Source organism: Gouania willdenowi, chromosome 16, assembly GCF_900634775.1.
Source record: "Gouania willdenowi chromosome 16, fGouWil2.1, whole genome shotgun sequence".
In the NCBI taxonomy this organism is placed as follows: domain Eukaryota; kingdom Metazoa; phylum Chordata; class Actinopteri; order Blenniiformes; family Gobiesocidae; genus Gouania; species Gouania willdenowi.
The window spans coordinates 37,797,389-37,809,732 of NC_041059.1; the positions used below are offsets into that span (position 1 = coordinate 37,797,389).

The window sequence follows — 12,344 nt, forward strand, 5'->3', positions numbered from 1 at the left end:
CTGATGGTGTAAACAGAGATTGAGATTGTTTTTCCCTGTTGAAGCATTGATTCTTTGTGCATCTTGTGCACTTTCTTCAAATTTGTAAAATAATAGCTTAATAAAATAATTCATGGACCTGGTTAGTGAATGGTGGACCTCGTGAATTTACCTTTTTAAAGTGAGAACTCAAACAGTCCTTTTCACACTCGGAAATCTTGCTTTACCATAAATAGCAACAATACATTTGATTTATAAGCACAAAAACAATAAAGGTAAATAGTGAAAATACAGGAGTAGGAAACAGGAGCTTGGTTGCTTTATTACTGTTTTTCTTTTTCTAATTTTATTTATTGTGGTTTATTAATTGATCACAACACACATGGTTCATATTAATTTGGCCATTCTTATCCAATAATTCCATATAATGTTATTTGGATTAACAAACATCTACCTGGGAGAAACTGGTTTCTCAACACTGGCCATCATTTACACCAACCCCCAAAGTTTGTCACTGCCCAGCTGCACATTCCGATCGAATGGCTTTATTTACATAAGAGAGGTGGCCCACTGAGTTGCAAATGAGTGTCATTTGGCGGCCTCTGGGCAGGGCAACAGGAGTAAGAAAACCTTGGGCATGCTAGTGCTAGGGCCCTATAAAATCCACGTTAACAGCAAGTTTTGGATTTCGAAACAAGGGAAATTTTCTGGCGCCCACTACCAGCCGTCCCACCCGCTCAACTAAGCTCTAGTATCCCATATAATTTAAGATAGGTGTACAAGAAATCTAAAATAGCCACTTATCAACCACTTACTAAATTAAATTATGTGATTAGAATCTGGCAGGTCAACCTTTACTAACATTGAAATGCTGTAAACATTCCTACTAGGGCTGGTGATATGGACCAAAACTCATATCTCAATATATTTTTCAAAATGGTGATATATGATATAAATCTAGATAATTTTAACAAATAAAGTCTGACCGGAAAGAAATTTCTGGGTTAAATTTGCTGATGCAAAATGCTACACAGTGACATTTATTAACAAACAGCTGATCAATAGTACGTGCCACTTTTGGCTTTTACACCTGTAAGGGACAGCATGTGTGTATATGTATATATATATATATTAAATAATATAGTTTTCTATATCTACAAAATAGAAAACTCGATACATCTTGAGTCTTGATATATCACCCAGCCCTAGTTCCTAAACTATAAAACAGCCTAAATAAAAACATAAATTGTATATGAAGCACATGTGTTTATTTAATATACTTACAATTTATATACAAATCAACACATTGTATATTTACTGTTAATTTCACGTTGCTTGTCTTTAAGTTAGACATTAACATTTTATTTTCATTATTATATATTTTCTTATAATTTCTCATGCTCACTCATGTGGTTCTCTGGTATTTACTAATGACTTATTAGACACATTTATTACAGACTTTACATTCTTTAACATTTTTTTAAAGCTGTTTATATTTGTGGAGCTTGTGATTGGCTGATTTTTCATGGTGACATACGTTGTTCCTTCTGCTGTGGTAGAAGTTAAAATCTCAGTTATTAATCTAACAGAACGTGTAACTGTGTCCCATCCTGATGCTCTTTAGGAAGATAAACTCTCTGTTCCAGTTTCCAACATATTTAAACCAGTTCTTGGTTTTTTTTCGTCGTAACGTCTTCATTCATCATCTCTGTTCTGAGTGGTTTCTGGGTTTGTTGACGCTGTCGGCACATTTCAGGTGGCAGTTCTCGCGAGACTTGTGATGGCGTTCAGTTTAGTAAGGCATCTTTTTAATTATTACTACATTAAAATACAGAATATTTACGGGAAAATATTAATACGGGAAGATGGCGGGAAAGAGGGGTAAAACACGGGAGTTTTCCTGCCAAAACAGGATACTTGACAGGTATGGTTAACAGAATCATGGAATCAACCAATGAAAACGGAATCTACTGTTGAATTTGGAAATGGACAGAATCTGGTTTAAACGCTGTCATCGTGAGTGAAAAGACGTTTTTATATGTGGAAATGTCTTTCCCTCTGCCTGGCCAACAGTCTGAATAACTTCTATTGTAGATTCGACAGACAATGGGACAGACCTGACTCCATCCCCCCTCACACCTCTGACCAGCCTCACTCCAACACCTTCACCCCCCACATCAAAGCTATAGTCTCACCACAGCTGCTTACAGAGGCTCTCTCCCCTATCCCTCCCCCATCCTCAGCCCCTCCCACAGATACACCTTTCTCCATCAAAGAAAGAGATGTAAATAGACTTTTCAGGAGTCAAAACCCCTGTAAGGCTTGTGGACCGGACTCTGTCTCTCCTTCCACCTTAAAGCACTGTGCTGATCAGCTGTCTCCAGTGTTCACAGACATTTTTAACACCTCACCGGAGACATGCACCGTACCAGCCTGTTTTAAGGCCTCCACCATCGTTCCTGTCCCTAAAAAGCTGAGGATCACAGGACTTAATGATTACAGACTTGTCGCTCTGACATCTGTGGTCATGACGTCCTTTGAACGCCTCATGCTCTCCCACATCAAGGACATCACCGACCCCCACCTGGACCCCCTGCAGTTCGCCTATAGATCCAACAGGTCTGTAGACGATGCTGTAAACCTGGCTCTCCACTTCATCCTCCAACACCTGGACTCCCCAGGCTCCTACGCCAGGATTATGTTTGTGGACTTCAGCTCTGCTTTTAACACAATAATCCCAGCTCTCCTTCAGGACAAGCTTTCCCAGCTGAACGTGCCAGACTCCACCTGCAGGTGAATCACAGACTTCCTGTCTGACAGGAAGCAGCACGTGAAGCTGGGAAAAACCATCTCTGCTTCCTGGACCATCAGCACTGGATCTCCTCAGGGCTGTGTTCTTTCTCCTCTGATCTTCTCCCTGTACACCAACAGCTGCACCTCCTCTCACCAGTCGGTCAAACTCCTGAAGTTTGCAGACGACACGACCATCATCGGTCTCATCTCTGATGGAGACGAGTCTGACTACAGGTGGGAGACAGACCGGCTGGTGTCCTGGTGCAGCCAGTACAACCTGGAGCTCAACGCTTTAAAGACAGTGGAGATGATAGCAGACTTCAGGAAGAACCCACCCCCCCTCACCCCCCTCACCCTGGGAGACTCTACAGTGAGCTCTGTAGAGTACTTCTGCTTCCTGGGGACCATCATCATCCAGGACCTCAAGTGGGAGCTGAACATCAGCTCCCTCATCAGAAAAGCTCAGCAGAGGATGTACTTCCTGTGGCAGCTGAAGAAGTTCAGTCTGCCAACAAAGATGATGGTGAACTTCTACAGCTCCATCATCCAGTCCATCCTCTGCTCCTCCATCACCATCTGGTACGCTGCAGCTACGGCCAAGGACAAGGCCAGATTGCAGCGTATCATCCACTCTGCAGAGAAGGTCATCGGCTGCAATCTGCCCTCCCTCCAGGACCTGTACGCCTCCAGGATTTTGAGGCGTGCAGGAAAGATTGTGGCAGACCCCTCCCACCCCGGTCATAAACTGTTTCAATCTCTCCCTTCTGGAAAGAGGTTTCGGTCCATCAGGACCAGAACCTCCAGACACAAAAACTGCTTCTTTCCCTCTGCCACCATCCACATGAACACACCCCAAGTCACCCACCCTGCTGCTCCATGAGAACAGCAGCAGCTTTGATCAGTTTTACCTGTTCAGAGAGTTTAAACATCTCATCAGAGCTACAGAAGATCTGTGGATAAAGTTGTTCTGTTGTTGTTAACGAGACCATCAATACCAGGGATTGTAGAGTCTGAAACATCGTAGATTAATGATAACTTCTGATACTTTAAAATATTCTACCCCTAGTGGTGACAAAACACTTCTTACACGTGATGTGTCTAGCACATTTATTTTTGTTGAATTATTAAGGTCTGGAATGATGTCATCAGGATCATTTAAATTAGGTAAATTTAAATTAAGTTGATCCAAACTTAATCAATAAACCTGATCAGATTCAGTAAACCATTGATCCCTGAGGGGAAATTAAGTGACATTAATGCTGTTCTCATACATCTTTATATGACATGAATACCGTATTTTTCGGACTATAAGGCTCACCGGTTTGTTATTATTATTAGGGTCCGATGTCCCAGAATGGGACAGAGGAACCTATTGTTTTCGCTTTTATTTATCATTATTATGTACCTCCCCACTTTGAACGCTAATTCGACCCCCTAAAAACGCCCGAAAACTCACCGAAAATTGCACGCACCTCGCGCCTCCAGAATGCAAAGTTCAAAGTGCTTCATATTTGATACACACGATGACCGTACAGCCCCAAACAACAAACGATAACCAAAAACACCCACAATGCCTTGCGCTCTCAGAGGGCGCCGCTTCTTGGGCCGTCCTACGCCAGCAGCTCTAGCGGCAAGACGACATGTCGTGTTGACTTCAAAACACTGTAGGATGAATCTTATTAGATGGAAGCACATTGCTATGGAAAATAGAGCAGCCTGTGAAAAGTGGGAGGGGCCTATCATGACACAGGAAAATCCTTCGCCATAACTACGCCGTTATACGAAAACGCTTACAACTCCAGGCCAATTCCCAAATCCCCAACAGTGGTATACGTGACCGTGGGTTACCGCCCCCGGCCGCTTCATCGGACCCTATGACGCCGCTCGCAGCTTTAATTATTATTATTATTATTATTATTAATAATTATTAAGACGCATTAAGCGAAATAAAATAGTCAGATAAGTCAAACTTTATTCAACTCATTAGCAATAACTGTCTACATTGTTCAGGTTTAACACATAAAATACAGAACAATACACTCACTTTTTCAGTTCAGTATGTTGAAGTAGCTAATTCATATATAAGGTGCACCTGATTATAAGGCGCACTGTTGATTTTTGAGAAAATTAAAGGATTTTAAGTGCAAATACGGTAATTAAAATGGAGCAGTCAGAATAATCCATTTCACTACAATTTATATCTACTTTTTAATTGTATCTTACTCATCATTTTAAATTACATTTTTATTTTTGACATCCATTTTTGTTCAATTATAGTTTTTTTTTAATTATTAGTATTTATTCTGTTTCCTCACAGAACAACTTATATTTTCTTTTTAATTAAAGTGCCTTTTTTCTCTCGCCAGCCCTGAGTTGGATTTTCCCGGTAACAGGTTTGAACTTTTTACCACCGCCATGTTCAGCTTCCAGTCCAAAAAGATCTACCTATTCATGTTCATGGGCATCCAGCTGGTGGTCATTGCCCTGCTCTCCAGAGAAGCATACCAGAAGAGTGTCACGTACTTCATCCACATCTTACGGAAAGACAAGGCTTCCATCCCAACAGGACGTAACCAGACGTCTACAGCAGTGGTGGCAAATGGAGGAGACGTTTACGCCAACCTTTCCCGTCTGTCCAAAGCTCACAGCCAAGGGGAGAACCTGACTTACTGTCCAAAGACCTCGCCTCTCATTGGTCAGTGAGCTTTATTCATGTTTGTGTTCAAGTGACCAGAAAAGAACCAGAATTATCAGATGATGATTGATGGCTAATTTCTTTAAGATGATTTAAACGCATCACTTTTGACTTCCAGATAATGTTGTTGTGTATATAATTATGTATAGCAGACATGGGCAACTGCCACTCTGTCTAATTTTGTAAATGCACAAAATGCTTCCCAAAAACACAAAAAAAATACACAAAACAACAGTAAATATATACAAATATATTTTAAAAAACAATAACAACATACAAGACAACAACCAATCTACAAAAATAACTTAAAATGTACAACACAACACCAAAAGTACACATTAATGACTTCAAAAACACAAAACGTAAACACAAACTCTTTTTTTCCTGTGTTAATGCTAAGATTGGGCATCTGCCACTCTGTCTAATTTTGTAAACAAATAAAATAGTTTCAAAAGTACAAAAAAATACACAAAACAGCAAATATACACAAATGTATTTAAAAAAAAATAACGAGACAACAACAAATCTACAAAAATAACTGAAAAATATACAACACGAGATCAAAAGTACACATAACGTCAACACAAACCATTTTTTTTTTTTTTTTTTTTTTTTTTTTCCTGTTAATGCTCTGATTGGGCACCACTCTGTCTAATCTACCTATAAAAGCAAGAATGTTCTGCGTGCGTGTGTATGGAGCGAATATCTCACTGACACGGTGTCTGTTAGACCTGAAACTTTGTCAATTACTTCTAAATACCCCAAGTGTGTTTATTCATTATTTTGGAGTAATTTGCTGTTGCAAAATGTTCAAAACGTTCGTTTTAAGATTACGGCCCTCTCGGTATTGAGCGTGGTATTGAGCGCGCTACTTCCGGTTCCTGGTTCATGTCGTCACTGTGTCGCAGTTTGTTTGGGTTTAAAAAAGAAAAGCAGCTTTTTTGTACTGCTAAAAGTTATTTAAGTTAATATTTCAAGATTATTTAATATTTCATGGTTTTATAAAATGATTCCCGTCATCCCAAACTTCCTTTAAATCGCGGGTCGTGGACTCCACTTCCTCCTCCGTCTCCATCATTGTGCCATGTCATCAGCATTATCAGAGCTCTCTGAATAGGTCATTTCAAACCGTCAGCCACTGGTGAGTCTTTTGCCGACAAGTTTCCCATTGTTTAAACCATTTAACTGCTAATTGCTAATTAACGCACTGTTTCACTAGAATTGGTATTGAACTCAACCCGTTCAATACTCCATCTGGAAAACTGTGGATTCTCTTTAGTGGTGCGCAAGGAAGCTAAGCTCTGACCATTCGGTTCGAAGTTAAGCAATGTTTTTGTTTACAAAAAAAAACAAGGCAAGGCAAGGCAAATTTATTTATATAGCGCATTTCATACTCAAGGCAACTCAATGTGCTTTACATGATAAAACATTCAATTGTTTAAAATCAATAAGAACATTTAAATCAATAAGAACATTTAAAATCATCAGTAAAATCAATTAAAATCATCAGTAAAATCATCATTACATCAACAACATGACAAAAAATCTCTCTCTCAATCATATGCAGTAGAGAAAAAAAGTGCCTTTAACTTTGATTTAACAATGTTCACATTGGATGCTGACTTCAGCTCAAATTGTAGATAATACTTTACTCACTCATGTAATTTGGAGATTTACATTTTGTTTTACGCAGTTTTGTTACCAGTACTTTTCTGATTGTGCTACAATGGCTATGGAGTTTGGTCATCAGAGTTTCAAACATTTCACGGACACACACACACAACACACACACACACACACACACACACACACACACACACACACACACACACACACACACACACACACACACACACACACACACACACACACACACACACACACACACATGGTATTTATAATAAAAAAATATACTAAATTAGTAAAATAAAACAAAATACTAAACAATATTTATATTATTATGAACAAAAAGTACACAAAACAACAACAAAAATATATAAAAAGGCTCCAAAAACACACACAACGACTCCAAAAAACATTTATTACAAAAAAATACACCAAACAACAAAAAATGAAAATGACTCAAAATACACAACTAAATACCAAACTAAATATTTATACAAAAAATACACAAAATGACAACAGAAATGCACAAAACTACACCAAAACATTTACAAAAATACACATAATGACTCTAGAATCACTACGATGGCAAAAAAAAACAATAATTGTACAAAAAATGTACAAAAACACAGCAGAGATACAAAAATACACACAATGACTCCAAAAAACGTACAGAAAAATACACCAAAAGAAAAAAAATATATAACAATGAGTAAAAAAACAAACACATTTATCATGCACATGTCCCATAAAATTGAACCAGAGAAATCACACACGTTATTTTACTTTTCACTTGCAAATACACCCCTTTATAACACAACAGAGTGCTGAGTATGTACACCTCTTTGTACATCCAACCTTCAAACACATACTCATTTGGCCATAATTGACAACTCTACTTAAGCTCTCACGATATGAATACATACTTTTGACGGGAACTGTACTAGTTATTTTAAATAAACAGCGTACATAATCTGGCTGTTTTTCTCTTGTTTTCCCACTTCCCGTCTAAAGACGGCAAATTCCAGATTATCTTATGTCTTCTGAAATAGGGTTCTCAACCTTAGGGTCAGCAACCCATTTTGGGTTGCTAGACACTGGGAGGGGGTCGCCAGATGCCTTCAAGAAACGAAGGATATTTTTTGAACAATTTGAGCCTTTTTTGCATTTTTGCTTATTTTTACTCTTTTTCTGCAACAACGCCAAATTTGCCATATTTTAACCTTTTTTCGTCACTTTTTATGACCATATTTTGGCTCCTTTTAATGCATTTTTTCCACTTTACTCCCATTTCTGTCAGTTCTCCTTGAAATTTCAAAGCCTTTTCTGCACATTTTTCTACTTTAAAGACATTTTGGACACTTATAAACCCTTTACACCATTTTTTCACCTAATGTCACATATGTTGACCCATTATTGTTACTTATAACCTCTTTTCACCATATTTCATGCTTATTTTTTATGCTAATGTATCCACATTCACAATTTGTCATGCCCATTGTTTGCCAGTTTAAACTAAGTGTTTCTACTTTTTAAATGACATTACCCCAACCCCTCCTCCAAGTTCTGCCACTTTAAAGCCAATATTGTCACTTTGAACCCTTTTCGCCTTTGTCACGGCAAATTTGCGGTTGACCTCATTTGGAGACATGATTTATTGCTCTGGTTGAATGATGGAGTCCAGTCGAAAGATGATGATTTTATAAAAAAGATTTATTATAAAACTAAATAAAAAAGAGTACAAAGATGGACAAAAATTAGTGACCGCCCGGGCGGACGTCCGATGATCGAGGGGCCCACAGTTCTAACTCATCACGTATATTCCCCCTCAGTCCCCCTCCCTCCTCCCCCCAGGAGATAAAGAGGACAGAGAGGAGAGAAAGAAGAGGGTGAAAAGAGACAGTTTCTTCTTAGGTCAAAACAGCCAGTTCTCTGGTATCTCCTGATTGTCAGCTGTGCTGGAGGTGTGTGCGTGTATGAATGGATGTGTATTGGGTGAGTATGTGTGATTATGTGAGTGTGTGTGTGTGTGTGTGTGATAATAGAGGATGCCTCTGTGTCTGGCATGTGTTTTGGGAAGATGACCTGACCCAGCTAGAAGTAGAGCAGGAGGCACAATGAAAGTTACAACTTAAGGCTTAAAGGAATAAGATACATGAGTAAATGTATTTACAAACCTTTTTTTCTGTTTGTTTTTGCCCACTCTAATTTTCATCTTTTAAACTATTTCTATGGTTTTTAAAATTCCAATTCACCACATTTTCCACCATCTTTGGTCATTTTTAACTCATTTTATTTCTGAGTAAAACAATGATTTGCATCTTTAAGATGACAATATACTATGGCACAAATAATACTAAACTTCCTGGATAACAGTGGATATTATTTAGATGAATTAATAAATGTGGTTATGACAGATACATAGAACAATGGACCATCGTTTTACTGACTTCATGGATGGACCCCAAAAATCTCTCCCCTTTATTCCCCCTTATAGATGGTCCTGTCTCCACATGACTGTTCTTCAATGTTCATGTCTGTGTTCACCCACCTTCAGCTACAGTGGGGGTCTCCGCTCTCTGGAACCTTTATTTTAAAGGTCACGGGCTGAAAAGGTTGAGAACCACTGTTCTAAGATGATCCTATCAGATGGTCCTGTGATCTGATATAAGCTCAGAGTGAATTAGTCCTAATAATCAGCTCTGAAACGGGTCAACATTAGTAAATATTAAACTTGTTCAATATTTACGACCAAAACTCCTCGTGTGTGTGTGAGGAAAGCTGACGACTCCCGTCTCATTAATCATGTGATTTGTGACGTGGAACGGAATGTAGCCAATCAGGAAGCAGCTGACTGAGAAACGCTTAATGCTCCATTCAATGGAACTCCACAATTCACAAGTTAAAATTCCCAATTTCTGAGTTCAACTGAGTTCAGCAGCAGCACGTTGAAATCAAACATGGCTGACTGCTTTAATATGGGATTTTCTTTCAACTTCAGGTGGCGTTCAAAGTTACTTTTTCAGTTAGGAGGTTGGAAAATGCAGAGTTCTGAGTTGCTTGGAACGCAGCATTTGATCACATTGTTTGATCACGTGTGTGATTTTGTTTATTCATACTTCATGTTACTATAACTACATTCATCGTCACCTTCACCAATTCAGCAAATAACGTTTAGCTTTAAAGTAAGGCTGGAACAAAGATTAAAAAAAACAACTTTAGCTCAACTTGACTCAGAGATCAAAATTGTCCACACCAATGGTGCTCGCTCACACACCACGTGATCTCCCTATGCTGTGAAAAAATTCTGGTGAGAATCCTGAACAGATAAAACATCTCTTCACATTTAGAAAATCCTTATATGTGGACCTGCTTAAGTCAAAGCTTTTATCAGTTGGAAATCTAGCAAAGGAATCTGGGAGGAGGAAACAACCACAGCCAGTTATTCTGCTTATTGTGCAGGAATCAGGCCTGACAAAATATTTGAAGGAGGTGTGAAATGCACTTAACACAGTCTGAGGCTCTGCACAAATCAGACTTTTTTCAAATCCGATCCAGAAATGTTTTCATATTTATTGTGTAACATGAACGAGAACACAAAATATCAGATTTTTTCTCTCCCCCCAAGAAAATCTCAATTATGTAGTTTTCCCATTTCCATGTTCCATGCTGTCTCAGTTCCATTTGCTTGCCCTAATCAGCTGCAGAGCTGAGTGTTTGAAAGACGAGCAGAAAAGTAGCTTTAAAATAAGAATATTTTGTCATAGAAAAATTGACTTGTCCCACCGTGACACTTTGTCTCTATTTGCTTCTATTATTTGGCTGGAGCCAAGACAAGGTAAGGCAAATTTATTTGTATAGCGCATTTCATACTCAAGGCAACTCAATGTGCTTTATATGATAAAACATTCAATTGTTTAAAATCAATAAGAACATTTAAAATCATCAATAAAATCAATTAAAATCATCAATAAAATCATCAGTAAAATCATCAACAAACACATGACATCAACAACATGACAAAAAATCTCTCTCTCAATCATACGCAGTAGAGAAAAAAAGTGACTTTAACTTTGATTTAAAAATGTTCACATGTGATGCTGATTTCAGCTCTGCTGCAGTTTGTTCCACTTCTTTGCAGCATAACAACTAAAAGCAGCATCACCATGTTTACTGTGAGCTCTGGGCTCCACTATCTGATCTGTGTCCATAGATCTGAGAGACCTGCTGGGTTCATACCTGACTAACATGTCACTGATATATTCTGGACTAAACCCATTCACAGATTTATACACCAGCAGCAGAACTTTAAAGTCTATTCTGAGGTTGACTGGGAGCCAGTGTAAATACTTTAAAACTGGACTAATGTGTTCTGAACTCTTTGTTCTGGTTAAGACCCGAGCTGCAGCGTTCTGAACCAGCTGTAGATGTTTGATGATCTTTTGGGGGATTCCTGTCAGAAGACCATTACAATAGTCCAGTCTGCTGGAGATAAAAGCATGGACCAGTTTCTCCTGATCTTTCTGAGTCATTAAACCTTTCACTCTGGAGATGTTCTTTAGGTGGTAGAAGATGTTTTTGTGATAGATTTGATCTGATGCTGAATGTAAGATCTGAGTCAATCAGAACACCAAGGTTTTTGACTTGGTCTTTTAAGAGTCTTTTAGACTCAGATACTTGCTGATAGCAGTCCTCTTTTCCTTGTTACCAAAGACAATCACCTCCATCTTGTCATTGTTTAGTTGAAGGAAGTTTTCACTCATCCAGCAGTTTACTTTTTCTAAGCAGTCACACAACACCTCAATGGGACCATAGTCATCTGGGTTCAGTGATAGATATAGTTGTGTGTCATCTGCGTAGCTCTGTTAATCAACCTTACAGTTCTGTAAAATTTGTCCTAAAGGAAGCATATAAAGGCTAAACAGAAGAGGTCCAAGAACAGATCCCTGAGGAACCCCACAGGACATTGGTAATCTGTCAGATTCAAAGTTTCCAATGCTTACAAAATAGCTTCGCTCCTCCAAGTATGACTTAAACCATTGCATTACTTTTCCATTTAGTCCAACCCATGTTTGCAATCTGTGCAACAAAATTGTATGATCTACAGTGTCAAATGCAGCACTTAGATCCAATAGAATGAGAACAGATACTTTTCCTGAATCAGTGTTCAACCTTATGTCATTGATCACTTTGATCAGAGCAGTTTCAGTGCTGTGATGAGAACGAAAACCTGACTGAAATGTATCAAATATTT

The 12,344-nt window shown here is 38.5% G+C and overlaps 1 protein-coding gene across 2 annotated transcripts in view; it reads left to right on the forward strand.

Moving 5' to 3' along the window:
* Nucleotides 1-12,344, forward strand: part of LOC114477614 (beta-1,4-galactosyltransferase 3-like) — a 61,344-nt gene that overhangs the window by 11,857 nt on the left and 37,143 nt on the right. For both annotated transcript variants that reach the window (XM_028470037.1, XM_028470038.1), the window contains exon 2: nt 5,139-5,467. In XM_028470037.1, coding sequence (XP_028325838.1) covers nt 5,188-5,467 — 280 coding nt within the window. In that variant the 5' untranslated portion in view covers nt 5,139-5,187. The remainder of the gene's footprint in view (nt 1-5,138; nt 5,468-12,344) is intronic.